Source organism: Muntiacus reevesi, chromosome 7 (genome assembly GCF_963930625.1).
Source record: "Muntiacus reevesi chromosome 7, mMunRee1.1, whole genome shotgun sequence".
NCBI classification, from domain to species: Eukaryota; Metazoa; Chordata; class Mammalia; order Artiodactyla; family Cervidae; genus Muntiacus; species Muntiacus reevesi.
Window position 1 is genome coordinate 31,221,210 of NC_089255.1, and position 24,813 is coordinate 31,246,022.

A 24,813-nucleotide genomic window follows, 5' to 3' on the forward strand; every position below is an offset into this window, starting at 1 on the left:
TTACCATCAAGTAGTCTTATACAATGAGTAGGACTCCTTGGAAAAGACCTTGATGCTGGGAAAGATTGAAGGCAGGAGAAGGGGACGGCAGAGGACAAGATGGTTGGATGGCATCACCGACTCAATGGACATGAGTTTGAACAGGCTCAGGGAGATGGTGAAGGACAGGAAAGCCTGACGTGCTGCAGTTCATTGGGTCACAAAGAGTTGGACATGACTAAGCTGCTGAACAACTGTCTTATACAGGATATTTATCTTCCATAGACTGTCTGCTGGAAGCTAAGGAATCCATTCATTGTACTATCTTATTTAATCTTACCAATAACCCCATGAGTTAAAAAATCAGTTTTTACAGACAAAGGAATTGGGGCTTAGACAGTGTAAAGAATTTATCTAAGGAGGCATATCTAAGCTAAACTTCTAACCCAGGTCTTATCCCAGATTTAAAAACGAACAACAAAATAACCATTTACTCATTCCATAATATCTAAACACTTTTTCATATAAAATGTTAAAATTTGAAAACAAACATAGCACATGGCCTTCTAAGAACCAAGTAGATTTATTTATTTTAAATTGGATTAAAGGAGGGGCTAATGTCCTAATCAATGGCCTCGGGCAAGCTGAGATCCACCCACAACACATATACAAAACAGATAAATTCTTCCACTGACTTATTTCTCCAAATATTTACTGAACACCTACTATTTTGGGGGGGGGGGGGCGGGGGGAGGGCCCTTCCCTGGTGGCTCAGCTGATAAAGAATCTGCCCGCAATGCGGAGACCTGGGTTTGATCCCTGGGTTGGGAAGATCCCCTGGAGAAGGAGTATTCTTGCCTGGAGAATCCCATGGACAGAGGAGCCTGGTGGGCTACCGTCCATAGGGTCCCAAAGAGTTGGATACAACTGAGCGACTACACTTTCTACTATTTTTTGAGAACTGGGAATTCGCAAATGAATAAGAAATGATTTCATTTCTTGAGCCCCTAATTGTGAGGAGTGAATGTCATATTCACTACTGTTTGAATGCTGCAGTCATATTCTTTACTGTTTGATGATGTGGCTTTTGTTTTCTACTCTCTTTCCCAGCAGGGCCAATATTGGGTTCCTCGCGAGCTGCACAAGTTTTTTTTTTTTTTTTACTTCCCTCAACAGAAGCCAAGCTGTTAACTCTATGGCGATCTTAGTGGGTTTGCGGTTTTACAGCTCCTCCTCTCAGGCTTCCAGGGCGCAAAGGGTCTTTCGCTGAGAGAAGGCGTGTTTCTTTGCAGGCCTGTCTCCGATTGGAGCTGGGGTTAAACGTGCGCGTTTGGAAGCGCTGGAAGCATGTTCAAATCGCGCGCCCTGGCAGTCGCTTTCCCGGACTCGTGTGTGCCCTGCTGCCTGATCGATGCGCCAGGACTCCCTGGCTTCTGGCAACAGAGAAGGTATTAAAGCCAAGAGCATCCCACGTTAATCCCAGGTGGGCCATGCCCAGGGACCTCCCCTTAGAGATTTAGGCGCCACCTCTGCCTGCGGCCGTTACTTCCTGGTTGGCTTGCCCTTAACTGACATGGCGGCTGGCTGCCTTCGGCTGGGCCCACTGCGGCTGCTCAGAAAGCCAAGAAAGGGCAGCCTGTCTACAGCCCGCCTCCCGCCGCGGAGGTGCCTGGTGAAGTCTTGGCTTGTGCACCCCGGGTTGCAGGGGGTAGGGGCCCAGGAAGTCGGGGACACCGCGCTGTGCTGCTGTGTCCGCACCCTCGTCTGCCAACAGCAAGACTGCTCGAGCCAGGGTGTCTTTTTCCTTTCCCTTGTCATCTCCCTGTCCCTGGCCCAACATGATACTGACCAAAGCCCAGTACGACGAGATAGCCCAGTGCCTAGTGTCTGTGCCGCCTACCAGGCAGAGCCTGAGGAAGCTGAAGCAGAGGTTCCCCAGGTAAGTGTCCACCTCGCCCCTCACAGAGCCCTTTTGCCTGCAGCAGCCGTGCCTGGCAGCCCAGCCGGTGCTTAGGAACACGTGTCGCACAAAACTGGGGAGGAACACGAGTGGCAGGTGTTAGATCAGGGATGTTGAAAAAGGTTTCTTCTTTGACCAGCCTCATAGGAAAGCCTTAGTGGATGAATCCCAGGCAGCCTTCCAAGGCCATGCAATTAACTTCAAATCAACAAATGTTTGTTGAAAACTTGCGTTTTGCTAGTTGATGGGTGCACATAAGTAGGTGCTGCATAAATTTGTTATCGTTGTTTAGTTGCTAAGCTGTGTCCTCCTCTTTGCAACCCCATGGACTGTGTAGCCCGCCAGGCTCCTCTGTCCAGGGAATTCTCCAGGCAAGAGTACTAATCTGGCGTGGGTTGTTATTTCCTTCTCCAGGGGATCTTCCCCTCCCAGGGATCGAACTGCATCTCCTGCATTGGCAGGCGGATTCTTTACCCTTGAGCGGTTAATTGACAGATTCTAGGAATGAATGACAGGTGGCAGCGCCCTCTCAAAGCGGAAATATGAATTGTAGAATCAAAATATGAAAATTGGGGACGCTTTTAATTGGCCTCTGGAAACAAAGGAGAGTACACCCTAAAGGGGACTCTTCTGGTTGACTGTGGCTCTCTACTGCAACAAAGCGACCTCAAGTGTTCCAAGCCGGGCAGAGACTGGTACCCTACGGATTCTACTGTTGCGTCAAGCAACCACATGGATGCGCAGATGGGGGATGGCAGAGGACGAGAGCGGGGATAACAGAGGATGAGGTGGTTGAATCACATCACCAGTTCAATGGACATGAGTTTGAGCAAGTTCCAGGAGATGGTGAAGGACAGGGAAGCCTGGAGTGCTGCAGTCCACGGACTGCAAAGAGTCGGACATGACTGAGTGAACAGTAACAACATTGGATACACATTCCAGGTGTATTTCATACTTCCCTTCTCCCTGTGCATGTCTTTTTTCCAATGATTTTTAGGCTTATCCAACTTTCTAAGAAGGGACTTTAGCAACTATATGCCTTAGATTTCCTCATTTTTGTATAAACTGAGGCCCTGACATAACACAAAAAACCAATCCAGGACCAGAAGGGGTTCTTGTCCCATGTTTAAAGTATAGAATGTTTGTTTACCTTTATTCTGTTTTAAAGCCAAATCTAAATTTATTCCATTTTACTCTGTGGCACTGAACACCATGAGCTTCCTTGTCTTTGACATCATCAAGGAAGTGTTTTCTAGCAGAGAGATTATTGGATAATTGGTATTAGTAATGTACAAATTTAAGGTCTTTTATGACTCAGTTTTTTCCTTGAAGGACTCAGTTTTCCTAATCTGTAAAATGAAGGGATCTCTTTTGAATATTATCCAGATTTAATTTATCCTTTTATAGTCTTAAAGATTTTTATCAGATTTGCTAACAAGGAACAAAATTGACAGAGTTAGAATGCGTGAAGGCTGGTCAAGGAATAGATAGATTTTTCTGGGCAATTTTAAGATACATCATGCACTTAGATAATTCTGCTCTTGTTACATACTTATATTAGCACTGTATTTTTGCTTCTCTCTTTTCCTCTCTTTCTCTCTGCCTCATTCTTTTTCTTCCTTTTCTGTAGCAAATACCTTCTCCTCTCCATTAGAGGTAACCTCTTCTTACTTTTATTAAGGTTTTATGTCATTTAAAAAAAATTGGAATGTAATTGCTTTACAGTGTTGTTTTTGCTTTATAAAAACATGAACCAGCTATATGTATACATATATAGCCTCTCTTCCACCCCTCCCCATCCTACCCCTCTATTCCTCACTGAGCGCTGCGTTGGGCTCCCTGTGTTATATAGCATCTTCCCAGTAGCTAGCTATTTTACACATGATCGCGTCTATGTCAGTGCTGCTCTCTCAGTTCACCCCACCCTCTCATTCCCCTCCTTGTGCCTACCAGTCTGTTCTCTGTGTCTGCGTCTCTCTTCCTGCCCTGCAAATAGGTTCATCAGTACCATTTTTCTCGATTCTACATGTGTGCATTGATGAAGTCCATTTACGAAAGACTCCCATTCCTTTGGGACACCACATGTCTTGCCTATTCTCATATGCCTTTTTTGAGATATGGCATATGATATATGGATCTCCAAATATTTTTGCTTCTTTCAAATACCATTTAGGGTATAACTAACTCTTCTTTTACTGGAAAGTTTGTTGAGAGAGCTGTCCTACCAATCTGCAGAAGGAATTGAAGAACAGCATGGGTAGGAATTCCATAGAGTGTGTAATGTGAGAGTTGGCCTCACAGTTTGCACTGAGCACTGTTTTACTTTAGGTGTTGGATGCAGAGGACTCGAACAACCTTTGGATTTGACAGTTCATTTTACTGGAGGGTTAGTCAAGTGAGGACCTCAGAGATAATTTCTGGTGGTTCAAAGAAGTTGAGTGACTTGTCAAAAAGCCTGGAGATATTGGATGGCTCAAAAGTGTCTAGAATACAGGTTTCATGACTTTCAGTTCAGAGTTCTATACTAAGCCACCTTAATTATTTTTAATATTAATAACAGCAACAATAATTTTTTTGTGTGATGTTCACCTAGATTGAATTCTGAAAATAATCAAAGTACTGAAATGCTTTTAAAACTTGCTGAAAAATTTTACTTTGCTGATTTTAAAAGTAGTACATGCTCAGTAAAGAGAATAAAAAATATTCATAATCTTTCAGCTCTGAAAATTTCTGTTAATACATTTTAAAAATATTTCTAGTCTTTTTTTTCTGTGGAATACTTTCTCTGCTAATATAGTTTATAGGTCCTGTTTTTCTCATTTAACATTGTAAGCATTTCTCGTCTTTAAAAATTCCTTATAATTTATTTCAAATAACTAATAATATCCACATTCTAGATGTACTTGCTGGACATTAAGAGTTTTGCTTTTCTAATTTTCTGATATTATTTCTGTATTTATTTTTTTCCCCAATTATTTTTATTAGTTGGAGGCTAATTCCTTTACAGTATTGTAGTGGTTTTTGCCATACATTAACATGAATCAGCCATGGATTTACATGTGTTCCCCATCCTGAACCCCCCTCCCACCTCCTTCCCCATCCCATCCCTCTGGATCATCCCAGAGCACCAGCCTCGAGCACTTGTCTCATGCATCCAACCTGGACTGGAGATCTGTTTCACACTTGATAATATACATGTTTCAGTGCTGTTCTCTCAGATCATCCCACCCTCTCCTTCTCCCATAGAGTCCAAAAGTCTGTTCTATACATCTGTGTCTCTTTTTCTGTCTTGCATATAGGGTTATCGTTACCATCTTTCTAAATTCCATATATATGCGTGAGTATACTGTATTGGTCTTTATCTTTCTAGCTTACTTCACTCTGTATAATGGGCTCCAGTTTTATCCATCTCGTAGGCTCCAGTTTTATCCATCTCATTAGAACTGATTCAAATGTATTCTTTTTAACGGCTGAGTAATATTCCATGGTGTATATGTACCACAGCTTCCTTATCCATTCATCTGCTGATGGGCATCTAGGTTGCTTCCATGTCCTGGCTATTATAAACAGTGCTGCGATGAACACTGGGGTGCACGTGTCTCTTTCAGATCTGGTTTCCTCGGTGTGTATGCCCAGGAGTGGGATTGCTGGGTCATATGGTAGTTCTATTTCCAGTTTTTTAAGGAATCTCCACACTGTTCTCCATAGTGGCTGTACTAGTTTGCATTCCCACCAACAGTGTAAGAGGGTTCCCTTTTCTCCACACCCTCTCCAGCATTTATCGCTTGTAGACTTTTGGATAGCAGCCATTCTGACTGGCGTGTAATGGTACCTCATTGAGGTTTTGATTTGCATTTCTCTGATAATGAGTGATGTTGAGCATCTTTTCATGTGTTTGTTAGCCATCTGTATGTCTTCTTTGGAGAAATGTCTGTTTAGTTCTTTGACCCATTTTTTGATTGGGTCATTTATTTTTCTGGAATTGAGCTTCAGGAGTTGCTTGTATATTTTTGAGATTAATCCTTTGTTTCTTCATTTGCTATTATTTTCTCCCATTCTGAAGGCTATCTTTTCACCTTGCTTATAGTTTCCTTTGTTGTGCAAAAGCTTTTAAGTTTCATTAGGTCCCATTTGTGTATTTTTGCTTTTATTTCCAATATTCTGGGAGGTGGGTCATAGAGGATCTTGCTGTGATTTATGTTGGAGAGTGTTTTGCCTATGTTCTCCTCTAGGAGTTTTATAGTTTCTGGTCTTACATTTAGATCTTTAATCTGTTTTGAGTTTATTTTTGTGTATGGTGTTAGAAAGTGTTCTAGTTTCATTCTTTTACAAGTGGTTGAGCAGTTTTCCCAGCACCACTTGTTAAAGAGGTTGTCTTTTTTCCATTGTGTATTCTTGCCTCCTTTGTCAAAGATAAGGTGTCCTATTTCTGTGTTTATATCATGCCAAGTCTGCTTGTTTTCCTATTAATACTTTAGAGTCTCAGGAATTGGGAATGACCATATCATCAGTTTTCAAACTTTTGGTTTCTTCAAACTCTAAAAAAGTACTGAGGACCCCAGAAAACTCTCTGTTTACATGAGTTTTATCTGTTGATATTTACCAAAATGTAAATTAAACCTGAGAAATTTAAAAAATTGCTTATTTTAAAGACTAATAACCATAATTTCAAAAAGCCAGTGAGAAAAAATGGCCTTGTTTTACACTTTTGCAAATCTCTTTACTACCTGTCTTAATAGAAACAAGATTTGTCTTAATAGAAACAAGATCTGTCTTCTTTGGCATTCATCCTGTGATATGCTATCTTGATGAAAGAATATGAAGAAATTCTGGCTTTAGACAAAAATTGTAGTTGGAAAAGGGAAAAGTATTTTTGGTATTATATAATACCCAACAAGTGGTATTTTCTTAGAAGCTAATTGCAATGTGGAAAGTGAAGCCATATTATAGAACTTTTTGGCCAGTCTTGAACTTTGAGTGGATCTTTCACCCATGCATAGTTCTTATCATCATTCATTGTTCATTTGCAAAATACTGGTTGTGAGTTATGCAGATCTTCTAAATGTTGTCACCTTTCATTACACAGCATCAAAAACAATCACATTTGTTAATATCCCCACTAATCTCATCAGAAAAGTCTATAGGATTTGAAGCTGTAACACTTATGGTGATGGATGCAGAGTTTTCCAAGATTTGATTTTCCCCTTGAAAGCTCAGTTTTTTTGTTGGCAGCAAATACTATTGGTTGTTTCTCTTGAAGTGACAGGCTCATGTTGTTTATTTTTGAGAAAATGTCTGCCAGATCCCCAAATGTGAATAATCATAGTTTGTTCGTCATTCATCCAAGAAGAATTGGTGTTCCATGGAAAGGGTACCTAGTTCAGCTCTGAAACAGTCATACAAATGCTTCCCCTTCAGATAGTCATCATGCTTCAATATGCAGTAGACGTGCTTCTGGTTTACCTCTTATTTTGTTATACAGAATGTTAAGAGAATGTGTATCTAGGGTTGAGAGTTAATAAAATTAATAAGTGAATCTTAAGATACTCTTATGTGAAAGTGGCTTTCTTTCTTCCTGCAAGCGTGAGATCCTGCAAGCGTGAGACTCCTAGGCCAGTTGTATCCAGCCTTGGTTTGTGCTCAGGAGCTGGCAGTTTTGGCCACCATTCTTTTTGCACCATCAGTTCTCATGTCACACAGAAGAAAAGGAAATCAAGTCTTACCGTTTCTGTAAAAATAGTTTTGACCTTCTAGACCTTTGAGAGAGTCTCAGGGACTCTAGGGGTCCATCAGCCTCACTTTAACAACTGTTAGCAGTTTCAAACTAAAGGATATTTGTATTTTGAAGGATTTTGATGTTTATTGACAAATTACTATCAAAAAGATTATGTTAATCCAATTCCTAACAGTGCACAGTGCATAGTATCCATTTCTGTAACTTTTGTCAGTATTGAAGAGAGTCATCATTTTGTTTTTAGTATGATGGATCAAGAATGACATCTCATAATTTACATTTTTTGATAATTTACGTAATTTGCATTTTTAAATGCATTTTATATTTTCCCCTTGTTTATTGTCTTGAATTACTTGCCTGGTGTCCTTTACCTAATTTTCCATCAGCATGTTTGTTCTTACTGTCTACTGGTTTTTTATTATTTATTGATCTGCACGTGTTAAGGGTGTTGGTGCTTTACATGTCATATTTTTATTGCAGATATTTTACAAATTGTTGTACTTTTAAATATTATTTTTTTTATATTCTTAACTTTAAATTTATGCTTTTCTGTCCTAAGATATGAAAAGTAAATTTTTCACCTAAATATTCTTCTAGGTTCTTTATGGCTTGCTTTCTTATTCTTAGCTCTTTAATCTTTCCAGGTGGAATTTCTTTTAGTATATGCCCAAAGGTAAATATGTAGTTTCATTTTCCCCAAACCTAACTTTTATTTTGCACTTTGGCTTCTATTTTGTAACATCATTCTCCATGGCCTCTTTGTTTTCATGAAATTACAAATTTATGTTTTCCAAGTCAGTGCATTAAACTTGGGCTGTCTCCTTAACCATTCTGGTTGCAAAATCCTTCAATTTAAAGTGGAGTAGAATTTTGTGATTTTTAATATTTTTTCAACTCCCAAACTCACCCTTATTCTATTCCATTCTGCAGTTTTACAGTAAATGGGCCCTTTGACCCCAAGAACATAGGACATAAGTACTGACTGAGGATGTAGTCCTTTATCTGCATTTCTCAATCTTCTTCCTGGACTTCCTTACTCAGGCAGAAGCCCCCAGCCCCTATATATTTATCTTATTTTGAAATTTTAACTTATAGAAAAGTTGAAGAAATATTATAGAGAATAACCATATATCCTTCCCTCAGGTTCCCCTAATGTTAACATCTTACATAACCACCATACAATTGTCAAAATCAGGAAATTGATTTTAATGCAATATAGTCAAGTAATTTACAGACCTGTTTTGAACTTTGCTAGTTGTTTTGTTTTGTTTTTGACTAATGTCTCGTTTCTGTTTCAGAATCACACATGAGATTAGTTGTCATGTCTTTGTGGTCTTCTTCATCCTGTGCCTGTTCCTTACTGTTTTGTTTTGGGTTTTTTTGTCTTTTATAATACTGTCACTTTTGAAGAGTTTAAGTTATTTTGTTGAATGTCCCTAAATTTATGTTTAATGTTTTCTCATGATTAGATGAAGGTAAACATTTTTGGCAAGAATACATTAGAAGCGATGTTGCCCTTCTCAGGGTATGTTATCCGGGGGACCAGACTTCGTATGTCTTGTTGCAGAGGGTTAAACTTATTCGCTTGGTTAAGGGGTGATGTCTGCTATGTTTCTCCACTGTAAAGTTACTAATGTCCTTTTTCCAATAATTGCCTTGTGGGGATATCCTTTGAGTCTCTGCAACTATCCTCTTTCTCACCTTACACTGTCCCCCACTGATTTTAGCACCCATCAATGGTTCTTACATGAAATAGTTACTATGGGTATTGCCCATTGGTGATTTTCTAGTTCTCTTACTGGAGTACTCTTTCAACTAGTATTGTTTTCTACCACATTTTATGTAAAACAGTCTATCCTATAGTCAGCCCATGATTTTCACCAGTCGTTGCAGTTTATTTACACTCACTGTGTGCTGTTTGTGGCACTATTTGGATAGTTTTTAGAAAGCAGAAAGGATAATATAGTAATTAATTTTGAATAACCTGTGGTCTGAGGAGTTCAAGACACATCTAATAACTATAAATTATTAGAATCATAGAATGTTGGAAACTAAAATATTGTTGTACAGTTAGTTCAGATATGGCTAGTCAAGATGAATTCTTAGAGGAGATACAACTTTGTTGTTTTGTTACTAAACTGCCCTTTTGCACAATTTAATTTTTTCCTGAGTTCCTTTGTTATGCATTAGTTATTTGGTTACTATTGATTCCTATTCTAATGAGTCATAAGTCAAACTCTAAGCAAATAAGTGTCTTTACCTTGTTTCTGTATTTTTTCTCTTAGGAATCCTTGCATAGGTTTTTCTAATGATGCCTACCACATTTCTAAGCTCTTTTTATTTTATTTTTTAGCCTTGGTCTGCTTTCACGGTGTAGGCAGTCATTTGCTTTTATGAGGCTCTTCCTAGAGAAATCTCTAAAGAAATAGTTAAAATTTGGCTGGACTCCCTGTTCTTAAACATATATACTTGGATTATTTTCTTGAGATCTTCACTTAACTCTGAGAACTGGAGTTAAGGCTGGCTCTACTTGTGTATTTGCCAATATTGAACTTAGTGGTTCTTGGTAGTGGACTTAGGAATGGAGGAGTGAAAGGACTTGCTTGAGGCAAAAACAATCATTTTACTTAGCTTTTGCATTTGTTTGGGGGCTTCCCTGGTGGCTCAGATGATAAAGAATCTGCCTGCAATGCACGAGATCTAGGTTCCATCCCTGGATCAGAAAGATTCTTTGAAGGGAATGGCAACCCACTCCAGTACTCTTGCCTGGAAAATTTCATGGATAGAAGAGCCTGGAGGGCTACAGTCCATGGGGTCACACAGAGTTGGACATGACTGAGCTACTGAGTCGCCTAGCTTCATTTGATGCTACTATTGGTTGGTTATAGTTGTCCTTTTCTGAAGATTCCGTTCCCCTTTTCCCCTTCCCCATGCATTTTAACCTGTCAACTTTTCCCATAGGCAATCTTGTATTTCATTCTTTTTGCTTCCTGTAACAATTTGTTCTTGGGAAATGACTGGGCTCTGCCTCTTTTTATCTGAGTCATAGTTGTTGTCGTTTAGTCACTCAGTCTGACTCTTTGCAGCCCCAAGGACTGTAACCCGTCAGGCTCCTCTCTGTCCATGGGGTTTTCCAGGCAAGAATTCTGGAGCGGGCTGCTGTTTCCTTCTCCAGGGATCGAACCCGCATCTTCTGCAGGTCTTCTGCATTGCAGGCCAACTCTTTGCCGCTGAGCCACGAGGGAAGCCCATCTGTAAAAGGAGGAATAGAGCTCCACAGCTGGGAAGTAAGAGAAACAGGATTCAAACCCAGGCAGGGTCTGAGTCCAGATTCTTCCTCTCCCTCTTCAATTCCTTAAGGCTGTTGTGAGGATTAAGTGAAATAAGGCATGTGAAACAGAAACACTTAGTATAGTATAGAGGTCTAGTAAGTATTTAAAAGATGGTAAGTATGACTACTTGGAGAAGGCAATGGCAACCCACCCCAGTACTCTTGCCTGGAAAATCCCATGGGCAGAGGAGCCTGGTGGGCTGCAGTCCATGGGGTCGCGGAGAGTCGGACACGACTGAAGCGACTTAGCAGCAGCAGCAAGTATGATTACTGTTATTATTAGAATTTAGTAAATAGCCTACAGTAGAAGAAATGTCTAGCTAGTAACTTTTGAAACATAGAAGATGCAAATTTGCTTTAATATGGATCAGTTGCTTGTGTGCCTTTGAACACATAGATTTGATCATTAGTTGAATATGGCTCATATATCAGAAACTTGCCTTATATCTTTCATAGCAATTTGTAATACCATTAAAACAACAACAACAACAACAATAACTTTTAAACCTAGAGTCACTGACTTTTTTAGAATGGTAGTAGCACATTGAAGGTATGGGCTTCCCTGGTGGCTCAGACTATAAAGAATCTGCTTGCAATGCGGGAGACCTGGGCTCAATGCCTGAGTTGGGAAGATCCCCTGAAGAAAGGAATGGCTACCCCCTCCATTATTCTTGTGTGGAGAATTCCATAGACAGAGGAGCCTGGCAAGCTACAGTCCATGGTGTCACAAAGAGTAGAACACGACTGAGTGATTTTCACTTTCACTTATGGAAGTTATAATTACTATTACAGGGCTTGGTTTGCTGAAATTGGAAGATTGTTTCTGTTGACCTTGTTCTCTCAATTGAATTGAAAGTTGGTACTCAATTGGTGGTCAATTTTCTATACTTCTGATAATGTTACAGTGTACCTGAATTCCAGAGTCATGAGTGAGAATAGCTCATAAAGGGAGAAAACATCAGCCTTTTACTGAACTGGAAATTCTTCTAGTGTTTTTGCCAAGGAAATATAATTAATTTATATGACTTTCAAAAATAATACTTATATTTAGGAATATTAATGTATTGCTCATTAGTGCAAATTGGGAAAGAAATTGGCCTAACAATATGATTATTTTATGTTTTTCCTTTAGTCATCTTTCAAAACATGCTTTTTTACTCTGTAAGATGTAAAGTTTTTTATTTTGTTGCTGTATTTATGAAAAAGTGAAAGTGAAAGTCACTCTGGACTAGGGATGAACCCAGGGATTGAACCCAGGTCTTCCACATTGCAGGTGGATTCTTTACCAGCTGAGCCACAAGGGAAGCCCAAGAATACTGGAGTGGGGGTAGCCTATCCCTTCTCCAGCAGATCTTTCTGACCCAGGAATTGAACCCAGGTCTCCCTGGGTCGAGAAGATCCCCTGGAGAAGGGAATGGCAACCCATGCCAGTACTCTTGCCTGGAAAATCCCATGGACTGAGAATCCTGGTAGGCTACAGTCCATGGGGTCGCAGAGAGTCGGACACGACCAAGCAACTTCACTTTCACTTTCACTCCTGCATTGCAGGCGGATTCTTTACCAACTGATCTGTCAGGGAAAAAGACTTCTGGAAGCCTATTTTGTTAAGTATATGGCGTCATCAGTTTCTGAAAAAAGTGCTTAACTTTTATCAGATCTTTGTGCCCTTCTACATGTGCATAGTTGTAAAAGTGATATGAACTTGAATTCCTGCAAAGGAGTATTTGAAGAAAACCTCATATAGTGTTATCCAGAGAGGAACCTATATGCTGACAATATTTCTTATTAGTTTGAGGGGGAGACTTTTATGTTATTAGATTATTGACTTCATTTTTAAGTCTATATTCAGGCATCCGACTTCAGTCTACTAAGTAATAACTGATCCTGGAATGTTTGCTGGTACAATAAAAAGGAATTATATATTTCCCTAGGAGAAAAATGTTCAATAGATGTATAGGGTAATAATGTTTTATTATTTGACTTTCAACAAATGTTGACTGAATTTCCCATTATGTGTTTATTACACATTTTGTGCAATTTTGCCATATTGGTTGAATTTTCCTTAAAAAAGCAAACAGCTGATATAAAAACCCTTCTTCAGAGTAAGCATGAAAAGTGACCTTAATATATTAAAGTCATGTACTGGTATGAAAATCGTGTGGGAGACAGGTAAAGGATGAATTTTCCTTTCTTTCATTTTTGGTTGTCTTTTTCTTGAAGGGAAATATCTTCAAGTGTTTGTTTTAGACATTCTGGTTTCACACTGCCTCTTTGAAGAACTGGTGTGCTATGATGAACACAGGAAAGGCGCTTGGCCACAGTTTCTCACCGAATGACAAGTTTTCATTTCTTAGGGGAGCAGACAGACAGCTTCATCCCAGATGGTTTGGCCCATGGGTTTGAAACCAGCATGGAGCTACCTGTGCATGATGGATTAATGATGGCACATGGGTGGTCATGAATCCAGCCCTATTCTGGCCACTTTGGGGAACTTATTCCTGCCTCTGCTTTTCTTTCTTTTCTCCATCCCTGGCTTTCAGGAGGCATCTTGATAACATATTTAAGAGTTAACTCGATGGGCATGAGTTTGAGTAAACTCTGGGAGCTGGTGATGGACAGGGAGGCCTGGCGTGCTGCGATTCATGGGGTTGCAAAGAGTCGGACACGACTGAGCGACTGAACTGAACTGAACTGAATGCTTCCTTATGAACCAAAATTTCCTTTTTGCCAAAGAACAGTGATACAGTTGACAATGTCAGGTTTTTCAAGTGCCTTCCCTTTACTGAGGTGTGGTCTTTTCTGTGCCTTCAAGACAGCAAATGAGTTTTTTGTTTTTGTGTTTTAACCTAGGTGTTCAAACTGTGACCTGATAAAACCTACATTCTCATTAAAATAACCAAGAGCTCTGTAATTTTCCATCCAAAGTAAAATGTTAAAATATCTCAGGACTTATTTTTTTTAATGTGTTTTAAACATCGATATTCAGTTGCTAAAAATGTTTGAAATTGCTTAAACTTAGAGAAATAACTTCAACACCATAGGAATAAATATTTTGAAACAAAGCAATACAAGTAGAGGAAAAAGTACGGTGAATTCATGTGTCTTGATACTGATGTTCAGTATAATACGTAAGCACTGGATCTTTCCTTGGCTGAATGCTGACTCATGGGAATTGGGGCAATTCTGTGTGAAGCTCAGGCTATTTCTTAGGTTGTCCTGGGCTTCCCTTGTGGTTCAACTGGTAAAGAATCCGCCCGCAATGCAGGAGACCTGGGTTCTATCCCTGGGTTGGGAAGGTCCCCTGGAGAAGGGAAAGGCCCCTAACTCCAGTATTCTGGCCTGAAAAATTCCATGGACTGTATAGTCCATAGGGTCGCAAAGAGTCAGGCACGACTCTAGTCATGAGTGAGTGAGTGTCCTGGGAAGCAGTAGTCATTTTACCAGTCTGATACTTAAAATAGGTGGTGCATTTTCACTCCTTCCAACATAACTCATGTGTTTATTTTCAATCTTCTGGTTATTGTTAGACCTGTCCTTTGCTTCGGGCCTAATAAAAGGTGAGATATAAACTTGGATCTTGTATTTATTCTGTTTTAGGAAATAGGCATAGCAGACCCTTGATATTTACAAGTGTTATTAACTCTTGATATTTAGAAGAGTTATCATTTACAACTTTTGAAAATCTCTGAATACACTGCTGGCACTGCATAGGATGGCAAAGGTCTAAAGTTTGTGATATACTTTTTAATTAAGTTAAACTCACTTCTCAGATAACTGACTTGCTGCTCCCCACATCGGCCTAGGGTCGTGGAAAACTCAGATTGACCCTCAGCAAGTTTAGGGATCAGTGTTTGTCATGGGTATTTGTGATCACTCTCAAAAAGTCAGAACTGGGTGTGTTTCATTTAAGACTGCCGTGGGTCCCCAGCCCCAGCTTCAGGACACATAGAAATGCAGGGCGAAACGCTTTGTGGTTTGTCACTTGAGCTGGGGCCACATCTTAGCCCCCAAAGATTCCATACCTTGTGAGATGGTGTCTAAGACTTGTGGCGTGCTAAGGCTCTTTGTAGGTGACCTCTTTCGTAGCTGGAATGTGGGAGAGTAAAGCATCATTTAAATGCGTCTTACTACAATCATACATGAAATTAGACTGGTGATTTTTTTTTTTCCTCGATTTTTTGCTTCTGTCTAAAACTCTTTCTAGCTGATACCATCTTTTGTTTAAGGTATGTTACACTGCTGTTTGTTTTTGCTGATACTGTTGGTAGAGAAAGCTAATAAAATTTGAAATTCACTTACACTTCAAGAGTCTCTCTTATAACCCCAGTGAATTTAGCTAAGACACTAAATGGATTGGGGATTGTGAGAGAGGCTCTTGGTTGTATAGCATTGAAGACTTCACAGACCCTTGTAACCTAGATGTAACATATAATTCACAAACATCATTTCTTAACTGACGCAGCTAACATTATCTAAATTTTTACTTCCTGAGGGCAGCTAAAATATATATTATTATAAAAATACATTCAACGTCCAGTTCGTAACATTTTTGGGCTTCCCAGTTTGCTCAGTGGTAAAAGAATCTGCCTGCCAATGCAGGAGATTCAGGTTTGATCCCTGGGTCAGGAACGTCCCCTGGAGGAGGGCATGGCAACCCACTCCAGTATTCTTGCTGGAAAGTCCCATGGACAGAGGAGCCTGGTGGGCTACAGTCCACGGGGTCACAAAAAGTTGAACGCAACTGAGCAACCAAACATGCATGCATTTTGAATTTTTATTTGCATTTTGGTGGACGTGTTTAGAGCTGGTCACTTGCTGATCACAAACGCTTCTCCTGAGGGATCTGCATAACTCTCTCATTATTTCAGATGCAGTGACTTAGAGAGTGTTGGACTGAGATCATAACTAGAAATCGTCTAGTCAAATCGGTTAGTGTTAAGAGAGGCACAAACTGCGGAGAGTTTGACCAGAATTACATCTGGAGGCAAAACTCTCCTTTCTTACTCTTTAGTTAAAGATCGCCGACTGCCCTGGAAGTCTGGCGGGCCAGGCTGGTATCAGCAAGGAATGAAGGAGTGGCGCTGGCCTGGTTGGGGTGGTGGCGAAGTGAAGGGACAGTCGTGTGCGTGGACAGGGCAGCCGCAGCCTTAGCCAGCCCTCTGCTGCTGTGTCGGAATGTGGGCCCAAGACTGCCAGGGCTTCTGTTCTCTGGAAAGCAGCTTGGTCTGATTTTTCGGGGGTGGGGGGGGGGGAATCCTGAATTTTAAATCTTGTCAATTTGTTTGAATTTTGAAAAAGCACTCTGTGGGCCAACAGTTTCCTGGCCAAACAGACTAAGTTTGTGGGCTGAATTTGGCCTGAAGCCCATGGGTGCTGGAGTTGGCTCTTCCCAGCTTGTGAGAGCGAATTGCAAGCATCTTTTCTCCTCTGTGTACAATGTGACCTTGCATCAGCCATCGTGGGAGTGTTGACAGCACTGAAATTGGCTGCTGTGCAAACCTCAGCTTACCCAATCTCTCCCCCATTTCACCAAAGACATTTACTTGATTTTTCATTGGGGTATAGTTGCTTTACAATATTGCGTTTTTGCTATTTGTGTTATTTGTGTTAGTTCACACAATGAATCAGCTATGTGTGCGTGTGTGTATGTATATATCCCCTCCTTCTTGAACCTCTTTCTTTCTCCCTCCTCTCCATACCATTACAGAGCACCAAGCTGAACTCCCAATGCTACACTCCGCAAGCAGCTTCCCAGCAGCTAGCTATCTATATAAGGCACTTCTTAAGCCTCTGCACCACTGCATGCCATCAGCAATTTGAGACCTTTGCATTACACATTATGGCCCTGTTGCATATCTTTTCTAGAATTTTCTTTACCCAGTTTACTGTGACTTTTATAGCTTTTTTCCTAGAAAGAGCGCCTAACACATACATCTGTACCTCATCGATTCCTATAAATTATAATATTTTTGTGAATGTTGAACTTTCTTCCCCCTCACCTCCACCCTTGGCTTTTTTTTTTCTGGGATCTGAACAGAGCATACATAATTTTTCCCCCACCATGGTTATTATGGGAACTAGAATTCCGGTCAGTACCTAGTATATTGTAGGTGCTATGAATCATATTGTAATGGACATTTGATTGAACAGACCTAAAAAAAAAATGCTGCTTGGTTATAAAACAAAATCTATATACATATCTCATTTAGGAAAATTAACCCCTTTCAGAATAGAGTCATTGACTAAATATAGATTATTCATTCTATAGGAATTTAGAAATGCTCCCATGGTATACCTAAGGGTTTATCATGTCAGAAATTATTTTAAGACAGACTTCAAGCATAGTTGTTACCTGTTCACTTGGCAATTACTCCAATATAAAAAGGAAAATAAACATCTCTGCAGTTGTAATGAAAAACAATGGAATGGGAGGGGGGAGATAGCCAATTGATTACCATTTGATTTAGTACAGTTTTGTAAAGACTTAATTATCACATGTTCAGATGTGAGTATTTCTTTTCAAAGTCCAAAGTATCAGTAATAAAATAACATGATAGCATACAACTAAAACAGAAGTTTTATTTGAAAATAAAATCAACATTAGGCAAGCATATGTGTATTTCCGAATGTACATATTCTGTGTGGGGGTGGGCCCACACCTGTGGTCTGGCCGGGTGGTATTGAGTTTGGCAGAGTTGTCATGGCTTGTGATTGACCTTGGGTGGTTTATTTAGCTCTCTCTGTTTATGGTTAATTATTGTATAAATCGATAGGAAGCAAAACCCTATTATTGTGAACTCCAGGAGACCATTCAGTTTTTTGTTGTACAGGCAGTTTTTTACATTGGTTTAAAAAACTTGGCTTTGGAAATAGACAGCTGAATTCTGGCTTCATGACTTACTTGCTGGTGACGTTGGTGCCTCAATGTCCTTGTTTATAAAACGGGATTCTTAGGAACCTGACATAAGTTAGTACATGAGAAATGATTAGGCAGTTCCTGATACTGTGTCGAATTAATTTTGCTGCTGCTCTTACTGTTATCATTGTTGATTTAAGGATGCTTGTTGCAATGGTTCAGTTCAGTTCAGTTGCTCAGTCATGTCTGACGCTTTGTGACCCCATGGACTGCAACATGGCAGGCTTCCTTGTCCATCACCAGCTCCTAGAGTTTGCTCAAACTCATGTCCATCAAGTCACTGATTCCATCCAACCATCTCATCCTCAGTCATCCTCTTCTCCTCCTGCCTTCAGTCTTGCCCAGCCTCAGGGTCTTTTCCAATGAGTCAGTTCTTCGCATCAGGTGGCCGAAGTATTGGAGCTTCAGCTTCAGCATCAGTTTTTCCAATGAATATTCAGTGTTGATTTCCTTTAGGATTTACTGGTTTGATCTCGTTGCAGTCCGAAGGACTCTCAAGAGTTTTCTCTAACACCACACAGTTCAAGAGCATCAATTCTTTGGCACTCAGCTTTCTTTATAGTCCAACTCTCACATCCATACATGACTACTGGAAAAACCATAGCTTTGACTAGATGGACCTTTGTTGGCAAAGTAATGTCTCTGCTTTTTAATATGCTGTCTAGGTTGGTCATAGCTTTTCTTCCAAGGAGCAAATGTCTTTTAATTTCATGGCTGCAGTCAACATCTGCAGTGATTTTGGAACCCAAGAAAATAAAGTCTGTCACTGTTTCCACTGTTTCCCCATCTATTTGCCATGAAGTGATGGGACCGAATGCTATGATCTTAGTTTTTCTAATTTTGAGTTTTAAGCCAGTTTTTTCACTCTGCTCTTTCATCAAGAGGCTTTTAAGTTCCTCTTCTCTTTCTGCCATAAGGGTGGTGTCATTTGCATATATGAGGTTATTGATATTTCTCCTGGCAATCTTGATTCCAGTTTGTGCTTCATCCAGCCTGGCATTTCGCATGATGTACTCTTCATAAAAGTTAAATAAGCAGGGGATGTACTCCTTTCCCAATTTGGAACTAATCTGTTGTTCCATGTCTGGTTCTAACTGTTGCTTCTTGACCTGCATACAGTTTTCTCAGGAGGCAGGTTAGGTGGTCTGGTATTCCCATCTCTTTAAGAATTTTCCACAGTTTATTGTGATCCACACAGTCAAAGGCTTTGGCGTAGTCAATAAAGCAGTAGATTTTTTCTGGAACTCTTTTGCTTTTTCTGTGATCCAACAGATGTTGACAATTTGATCTCTGGTTCCTCTGCTTTTTCTAAATCCAGTTTGTACACCTGGAAGTTCTTGGTTCACGTACTATTGACGCCTCACTTGGAGAATTTTGAGCATTATTTTGTTAGTGTGTTGTGATAGTATCTGTGGTTATAATAGACTCAGTGTTAGAAACTGAAAAGATTTTGTCTAAACCACTCTCCTTATTTTCTTGATTTCCAAAGTGTTTTTCTTTAACCCCCAGGATAATAGGAAACCAGCTTTTAGCAAATTAGGGTGAAAATATAGTCCTTAGCTGATCCTGACAACCATGATGTGTTTTTCATTGGTGGCAAAATGGGCATCTCAAGGTTTAGATTGATTCCTCCCACTTAGGAAACGGTCGTGTAACATGATCACTGCCTAAGACAAAATAACTGGAAATGTTAAAACCTGGTACTTTTATTTTTAAAATTTTTATTGGAGTGTAGTTATTTTACAACCTTGTGTTCTTTCTACTGTACAGCAAAGTGAGTCAGCTATACTATATATATATATGTAATATATTTATATGCACACACATTTATATGTATATGCCCTCTTTTCTGGATTCCCTTCCCACTTAGGTCACCACAGAGCTTGAGTAGAGTTCCCTGAGCTGTATAGTAGGTTCTTGTGTGTGTCTGTACTGTCGTTCAGTCATATCCAGTTCTTTTAAGCCCCGTGGACTGTAGCCTGCCAGGCGCCTATGCCCATGGAATTTTCCAGGCAAGAGTACTGGGGTGGATTGCCATTTCCTACTCAAGGGGATCTTCCTGACCCAGGGGCTGAACGCCCATCTCTTTTGGGCTGGTACATTCTTGACCACTAATGCCGCCTGGGAAAACCCATAGTAGTTTCTTCTCAGTTAACTGTTATCTACACAGTATCAGTGGCATGTTTATGTCAGTCCCTGTCTCCCAATTCATTCCAGCCTCCCTTTACCCCCTTGGTGTCCATGTGTTTCTTCTCTATGTCTGTATCTCTTTCTGCTTTGTGAATAAATTCATCTGTATCATTTTTCTAGATTCCATATATAAGTGATATTATATGGTATGTGTTTTTCTCTTTCTGACTTACTTCACTCTGTATGAGAGTCTCTAGGTTCATCCATGATGGCTGATGAAGCCTGAGAATTTTAGAAAAGTATGTTCTTATAATTACTTTTCTCAGACACACCCCCCACCCCATATTCTGGAAGCTCTTTTATGTTCTTACTTCATCTTGATAATAGAGTGGTTATGAATTTATGAAAGATATTTGTGTGAATATCAGTTATGGAGTCAGGCTTTTGTACCAGAAAGTCATTTGAGTCCAGTAATTATATGAGTTCAAGTGAAAGTCTTCCAGGGCATGGAGAGTTTGTTGGATGCTCTAGGTCATCACATGAGTGTGAATGTTGATTTCAGTGTTTAATATAAAGATTAATAACTTAGAAGAACTAGTGTTTTTAAACAATTTAAAATCTATTTGTGATGCCAGTACTGTTTATGAAAAGACCTTGTGGTAAACAAAAAGAAATTATAGAAATTTTTTTAAAGAAAATTGATTTATTGTTTCTTAAGGCTTTGCTTATAATTAATTACAATGTGTTCTGGAATGCTGCCTGCAAAGAATTTGCTTAATTTATCATATTTGTGCAGTTCTGCTGATCATATAGTTGCAGTAATAATCAGTTGGGCAATATAGTAATTCTTGCCCTTCCTTTGCTATTATATTTTATTTATTTATTTATTGGCTGCTCAGCCACAGCATGTGGGATCTTTGTTCCCCAACCAGGGATCGAACTCATGTTCCCCTGCATTGGAAGTGTGGAGTCTTAGCCAGTGGCCCACCAGGGAAACCCCTTTTCTATTTTATCAGAGAGCATATCTTCCAAGTTCTCGGTCACAGAGGCTTGCAGCTTTTGATATGCTTCACTTAAACTGCTTAGGCCAGATTGGAATAAAATTATTAAAACTGGTTAGAGATCTTCATGCTTTAAAAAATAATAATACTTAAAAACTCTGAGTGAATAGAAAAACTCTGAAAAACAGATGCCTGTAGCCAAAGATGGAAGTAAAAGTCATAACTATACTATAGATTGTATTTTGAGTACAATTATTTTCCATATAACTCTTGTGAAGTGTGGAAACAAGACTCAGTTTTCATGTTAGAGGTGTGTAAGGAGACTAGATTTGGTGCATTTTCATGAAAAATATTTTATTCATGTGCTGGCTTTTTGGACAATTGTATTCCACACTGTATTACAGTGGCACAATAAATTGCTGAATATACTGTCTGCTGAATATGACTTTACCATGAAAAATTTGATGCATGGAGAAGGAAAGGTTGGAATATATCAACCTTTTCTGACAAGGGACTTTGAATTTTGACCTAATACAGGTGACCTTTGTGCGCAATAAAAGTGAGCTTAATCTTGAGGTCAAGGTTGAGGTGAATGGCAGGGCAGCGTGGCAGAACTTATGCTGATTGTGGGTACTTCAGAGCTTACGTAGCTATTGGCCAAATGGGAGTCTGGCACCTTTTTTTTTTTTTCTTTCAATTTTAAGCATTTCCAGGAGCTTATTTATAGCTAGTTGTTTAGCTTTTTAATGCCATCCCATTTCCTCAAAGCTCAGCTATCTGTTTAGCTGTGGTAAGTTTGTCTGTTTTTATAAAGTTTACTGTTTCTGAGTGAAAGGCATGAGTGTGCTATTATTTCCTGCTCTGTAGATAAGCCTTAGCTAAAAATAAAAATGTTCTTCTGGCTTATAGAAAAGACAACTGACATATATAACCTTGGAACTGAAAATACATCTTCTTTGAAGAGGGTTTATTTCTTTGACAAGTTGAACTTTTGTCATCTAACTTTGGAACTGTCAGAATTTTTAAGTACGCTGTACCTTTATCTAGATTATAATTAAGAGAACTCTCATGAATTATTGTCTTAAAAGGTTTAATCGATTTAGAGACTGGTTATTCCCTTGAAACTTTCTTTGAGATGCAACTGCTAATGCATTTACGTTAAAATATAATATGGCATAAACTATTTTTAAGGTTTTGCCTGCCATGCATAGAAGAAAAAAATGCTTGAAAACATAAATTTCACTAGTGACTACCTCAACGGTTTTGTCACAGATGAAACTGCATCTTAGCAAAGCATCAGGAAAAACCCTGCCAGCAGATATGTTGTCTGAACACTTAGTGAATATTCTGCCCAAATAATTGGTTGAAACAACAAACAGTCAGGGGGAGAGTGTCAGAGACTTCTAAGGGAAAGAACTTCTCCTCTTTTAATCGAGCCTGCAGAATATATTCCCTGGGACTGATCAGCTCTGGAGCGCTGAGGTTTGATGATTGGAATGGCAGGAAAGCATGCTTTCAGGACATAACGAATTGACGAGGCCATCCATCATTTGTTAGCATACGCTGAAACGTGGGCTGTGTGTGCAGAGGCCGGTGATTTAGTAAATACTTGGGAGATGAATAGAGCTCACACACAGGGGAAGATATTGCTGTCCTTCAGCAGCCTGAGACCCAGGCGCCTGCTGAGAAGGCCCTCTGACAGCACATCATCAGTAACTGGCCTGTCACAGTCAGCGGTGCCCACCAACCATCGCCAGTATATTAAATGCATTTTTAATATCTGCTTCAGTAGATTTAATGAAGAAAATTGAGTTTCCATACTCCACGCGCTGCTTCTTCAAGTGTTCTAAGGCATGGACTTTTGCCTGCACAAGAAAAGGGGAAGACCATGCTGGCAGTTAGGAGAGCTGATTGAAAAGGACCCTCAGACAGAATCATGTGCAAATGACAAATACTTTGAGCAGCGTTGGCATCTTGTTGATGTTAAGAAAAAGCTCGTTTTTTTTTTTTTTTTTAAGAGGGTTTATGATTTGGTTCCTAATTCCTTCCTTCCCTCCCCAGCCTTTTCCCTAGAAAGGTTGAACCTGCTGCTAAGAGATGTATGCTTATTAATCTGAAAGGAATATTAAGAGAATATTATGATTTGGCATATTTTGAACAGAGACTCAGTTTTCAATTAGTTTGTGTTTTGAGATACTGTTTGAGTCTTAGGATTTTTGCATGAAGATATAAAGTAGGCTTTTGCTTAGCTAGTTGGCTTCCATATTTTTGTTGAACTTGTTAATCAAGTTGGTGTATTTTTGTCTGGGATCATGCTCAAAATGAATGTGAAAAAAATTCGTTGGCAGCTTGATTAAAAAGTGCTCGTATACTTTCTTAGACTAGATGGTTTCTTTAAAAGTTGTGATTCAAAAATGTTCATTTTTTCACTCCTAGCAAAGTTCATAGATTCCTTCTTTTTAATGAGTTTCAGTGTTGACATTATTTACTACAAAATAGCAAGACAACCAATTAGATATAGTTGCAAGCATGTACTTTAAAGGTTTCCGCTTTTGTTTAAAAAAAAAAAAAGTCCCGAATATGCTCTCGTGTTCACAGAAGAAGAAGCTATGGAATAGGACCTATAAATCTGATTCCTGCATGTGTCAAAACAGTAATGTATTAAATGCATATTATTATAAAAATTTAAGACATGTCTTAAACACACTTACATTTTTATAACACGTGGCAATATTAAATAATACATTTCCTTGTTAGCATCTGTTTGCCGTCATTGTTGGCAAGACCTATGATTTATTGCTTAAATTAATGACCAAGACCATTTTGGACCTGATATATGCCCCTAAGCTTATTACATCACTAAATAAAATAAAATGTATGCACTTGTGACAGAGTTATTTTTATAATTGTTTATCCCTTTAAGTGCCCTATTCAGTGATTCACTGAAAGGTTCATAATGGTTGGCTTGTAACCAGAAAATAATCTCAGAAAGGTAAAATGTATTTCTTGTTTAGAAGTAAAATGCCAGACTTATGGTGATGATAGGGTCCCAACCAGAATTTGCAACACTCAAACTCATTCTTCAGTGCTCTCAATTAACTCTTGTTGAATTTTTTGAAGCATAGCCCTCCAACCCCAACGTTTAATGCTGCCTGTTAATACTGGTCTCATCTTCGTATGATCTCTTCAGTAGAGATAACGTGATTTTGTTCTGACATAAAGCTGCAAGGGTTAAATTCCTTACAAGGATTTTTCAGGTGCCATTATCATCATGCATTAAACTAAGCAAGATTATTTTCCTATTTTTAGTTCTTTTCTTTGGGGAGATTAGAACTTTACTGATTTTATATTGAACTCTATTTGACTTCATAGCCTTTATCTTTCCTTTCTAAGGGTGCAGTATGATAGACCCTTCAGTATTTTACAGTTACCAGTTACCTAAAATCACTCTGCTGCCTGACGTGTAATACAATACAGTATGGCTTCGTCGTTTTGCTCCTCAAGAAGTATCTCATTGACTGTCATCTTTCCTGTCATATAATGGTGAGGCAAAGTGAGCCCTGCTTCTGGACTGCAGTGTCTGCAGCTTGAAACATTTGGAGTCTCTTTGGTACCTGAGAATAATACTCCTGGGAAGATCACTGTTTTGCAGATATCTTGGGACAATTATCACTCATAAATGGAAATGAAATTTAGTTCCTAAGAAAGATCTTTTCCTCGTCTTACTTTCATCTCACTTTTATTGCATCATTTTAAACAGAA

The 24,813-nt window shown here is 39.3% G+C and overlaps 1 protein-coding gene across 2 annotated transcripts in view; it reads left to right on the forward strand.

The window, feature by feature from the left end:
• The first annotated feature begins 1,456 nt into the window (after nucleotides 1-1,456).
• CDIN1 (CDAN1 interacting nuclease 1) overlaps nucleotides 1,457-24,813 on the forward strand; it is a 229,741-nt gene continuing 206,384 nt past the window's right edge. The window contains exon 1 of one of the 2 annotated variants that reach the window (XM_065940413.1): nucleotides 1,457-1,462. Coding sequence is in view for 1 of the 2 variants with exons in the window: in XM_065940412.1 (XP_065796484.1) it covers nucleotides 1,818-1,918 (101 nt within the window). In the remaining variant the exon portion in view is untranslated. Of the gene's footprint in view, nucleotides 1,463-1,639; nucleotides 1,919-24,813 lie in introns of those variants that run through there. The other variant, XM_065940412.1, reaches the window with a different exon arrangement.